The sequence below is a fragment of the Physeter macrocephalus genome, chromosome 11 (genome assembly GCF_002837175.3).
Source record: "Physeter macrocephalus isolate SW-GA chromosome 11, ASM283717v5, whole genome shotgun sequence".
NCBI lineage: Eukaryota > Metazoa > Chordata > Mammalia > Artiodactyla > Physeteridae > Physeter > Physeter macrocephalus.
The window spans coordinates 137448289-137452170 of NC_041224.1; the positions used below are offsets into that span (position 1 = coordinate 137448289).

A 3882-nucleotide genomic window follows, 5' to 3' on the forward strand; every position below is an offset into this window, starting at 1 on the left:
CTGCATCGGCAGGCAGACTCTCAACCACTGCGCCACCTGGGAAGCCCAGTGTTGTCTTTTGATTCTGTAATTCTGAAATAAAAAACAAGAAGCCAGATATTTTAGCACGTAGATTTTTGTGTAGTGAATTTGCCATCTATTTGGCTATGGCTCAATTTGTAACTTAATGTAAATGTTTTGAACATGTTTTCAGTTTTTAAACTTCTGATTACTAAAATCTTTCATTAAAATATTGCTAACACAACATTGACATATTCTATGTGAGTCTATTGTGTAGGAAAGAGTTCTAAAACATCTTTTAGTTCTAAAACAGCATCTCAGTATATTTATTTTGCCTATGATAGCAGCTGGCATCTACTTGCATTCTTGAATGCTGTGGCAGCTTATGTTTACTTTGTATTTGTCACTATCAAAATTTATCCTTTAAATTTGTTTATATTTATTTGAAAAGGATATCCAGACTTCATTCTATTGGTGCTCTTTACATTTTCATAATAAATTTTCTTCGAAGTTAGCTTTGGCAATCATTGTTTTCTAAATCTTATGTGTGTAAAATAATTTTAGTTCCAGCAAGTTCGTGAGCAGATGGAGGCAGAGATAGCTCATTTGAAGCAGGAAAACGGCATACTGAGAGATGCTGTCAGCAACACTACAAACCAACTGGAAAGCAAGTATGTTTGCAAATGCTTTACTTTTAATAGAACGGCAGAGTATTTTCATTGAATGATAGAGTATTTTCTTCAGTCACCAAAATGGTGTTTGATAATAATTGGTTAGACTTTTGTTTTTTACACTTGTTTCTAAAATGAGTTTTCTAAAACTATCCTCTTACATTTGAAGAACCTTTTCAGCTAAACTGTGTGATAAACACTAGTGCCACCAGTGGAACAGTTTATAAATTTATGAGACTGAATTTACAAGTTTTAAACCTTCTATTCCATTTAACAGTAGTTCTCAAACTCATGATTCTGAAGAACATCTGGCATGTTAGCTAAAAATCATATTCTTGGGTCTTACTCTTATAAGATTATGATTTATTGGCTCTGAGATGTGGAATCCTGGAATCTGCATGTTAAGACACATTCCTTGTGATAGTGATTTAGTTGGCTCTGGGCTGTACTTTGACAAACAGTCCAAGAGAAGACGAGTATCATGCTTACATAGAATAAATATTCTGACTGGTTGATTTTAATAGATTTTCAGAGCACTGATTTGAGGGTGACACTGTTGATTCATGCTCATGGTGTGTGGTCATCTCTTTTTCTTGATTATTTAATAGTAATTTTAGTATTTGTGTTATTGTCATCAGAATGATTCAGAGATTACACTCAACCAAATTTCATTATTACTAGTCACTTATAGCATTCATTTTCATTTAGCTATAAGTGGAATTACTAACTCAGCATAACTCATATAAAATAGATTTCGTTTACTCTTTATATGTGTTTTGTAGTAATGGAAGGTTCCTAATCCAGTTACTGTTTTCAGGCAGTCTGCTGAACTAAATAAACTGCGCCAGGATTATGCTAGGTTGGTGAATGAGCTGACTGAGAAAACAGGAAAGCTACAGCAAGAGGAAGTCCAAAAGAAGAATGCTGAGCAGGCAGTTACTCAGTTGAAGGTGATATATTCCTACCTTTATCATTTCATAAATAATGTAGGTATTCAATGCAATGACCTTAAAGTGTATATAGCTTTGAGAAGTGTAGTTTGAGGCTTAATGGGACTTGTAGTCTTAGTGCTCTGCCTGTATAGAAACGTATACACTAATGAAAGAATTGAATATAGGCTTGAGTTGAAGTTAAAGACTTTTTGAAGATATGAAAATAGAAATTAGCTGATTGACAGGCATAAACAGTAGAATTTCATCTTATGTATATGGAGGTTAGGGTCTACATGTGTAAGGCAAAAATCAAATTTTTGATAGGTAATTAAAATCACCTTCAACATCGCTTATCCATAACTTGGATTTCTCAGTAAGTTTAGTAGAGCCTATTTTTATTCCAGCATTGGAATAGATGATTTTCCTTTCCTTTAGCACGAGATGAAGTAGTGCTCCAGTTGCTTTCACTTGAGCCATAGTGGGAAAAAATCACACACTGTTTCTTTAGACACCAGAATGGCACTTGGTGTCTTGAGATGCTTATACTAGGAAGACACGCATGAGGTTGCTCAGGCTGACTGAGAGAGAGGAGTGGACTCATTTCTCTTGCACTTTTTAGCCTGTGTACGTTGAGTAGAGTGACGAGTAGAATTGTCTGTTCCTCCTTTTACTGGGGAGAGGATTTATTGAACATATAGTTCAATTTCTGTAAGTTAAATATATCTGACAGACTCCTACCTAGGTCATTGATAAAATCAATATAGCTTAATACCAGTTCTAGAGTAGTAGGGGTTAAAAGGGCTTTGAGAATAATTGAATGCAGAAAATAGCATAATTTTTGTTTTCTTGAAGTTTTCATGGGTCCCTGTGAGAGAGTGATATAGTTGTCCTTTCTTTCAGTAAATATTGTCTTGCTGGTGTGTTTGCTGGTAGCATTTATAAATATGGAAGTTTGTGCTCTATGGATATGGATAAGTAGATAAATAACATTAAATATTATAGTCATAATTGAAGTGTTGTGCTATACCTAAAAATAAGAATTTTAGCTGCCCACTGAAATTTAGCAATAAAGATACTATCCTTTTGAAAGCCTGTCAGCTGAAGGAAGATCAGTGGAAAGCTGATCAGAGCAAAGTGGGTCAGGTATATCCATAGTAGTAGCTATATTGATCCACCAGCACAAATATTGAGTTTCTGAAATAATCTCCAATCTGTAAATCATGTGTATTGGAGGGTAGAATGGCAGTGGCTGATAATATCTGTGCATATTATCAGGCTGAGCACATCTGCCTATCTTATTAAAATGTAGGAGACTAGTGATTAGTTGTTGGAATAAGCAGTTTTATGTCACAACAGTAAAGATAGAGGATGCTTTTTTTCCGTTAAATTGGAATTCTGTATTTGTGCTGACTTATCCTTTCTCCAGGTTCAACTGCAAGAAGCTGAGAGAAGGTGGGAAGAAGTCCAGAGCTATATCAGGAAGAGAACAGCAGAGCATGAAGCAGCTCAGCAAGGTAAGGGGAAGCGGTATTCATTTAAATTTAGTATGTAATTCTGGGTAAAATTTCCTCCCCTCTCCATATGTGAAGACAGTGTAAATTGGCATTTTGGTTATAGGTCAATAAAAATAGCTTTTACACTTTCAGAGTACTTTTATTTCTTTAACATTTCTTAGGGTTTTAAAAGTAAGCTCTCTACTAGTTTTTTCTGAGGCATTAAGTGATAGTCAATAAATAGGGTAATGGGAACCTGTGCATGTTCCCCTTCTGTAGTTATTCCCTCTTGTTCCTTGATCAATTCTTCATTTAATTTTTTTTTTTTTTCTAAGAAGGACTCATTCCTATATTGTGAAGAGAAAAACAGCAAGAGCATTACTATTCCAAGTAGTTGACTTAATTTTTTTTGGCTGCATTGGGTCTTCGTTGCTGCACGCAGGCTTTCTCTAGTTGCAGCAAGCGGGGGCTACTCTTCATTGTGGTGCGCGAGCTTCTCATTGTGGTGGCTTCTCTTGTTGCTGAGCACGGGCTCTAGGCGTGTGGGCTTCAGTAGTTGCAGCACGCGGGCTTAGTAGTTGTGGTGCGTGGGCTCAGTAGTTGTGGCGCGCGGGCTCTAGGGTGGGCGGGCTTCAGTAGCTGTGGTGCGTGGGCTCAGTAGTTGTGGCACATGGGCTTAGTTGCTCCACGGCATGTGGGATCTTCCCAGACCAGGGGTCGAACCTGTGTCCCCTGCATTGGCAGGCGGATTCTTAACCACTGCGCCACCAGGGAAGTCCCCAAGTA

The 3882-nt window shown here is 37.0% G+C and overlaps 1 protein-coding gene across 1 annotated transcript in view; it reads left to right on the forward strand.

Moving 5' to 3' along the window:
• KTN1 (kinectin 1) overlaps window positions 1-3882 on the forward strand; it is a 138840-nt gene that overhangs the window by 76748 nt on the left and 58210 nt on the right. The window contains exons 8-10 of the mRNA XM_024133698.3: window positions 565-671; window positions 1489-1621; window positions 3030-3117. Coding sequence (XP_023989466.1) covers window positions 565-671; window positions 1489-1621; window positions 3030-3117 — 328 coding nt within the window. The remainder of the gene's footprint in view (window positions 1-564; window positions 672-1488; window positions 1622-3029; window positions 3118-3882) is intronic.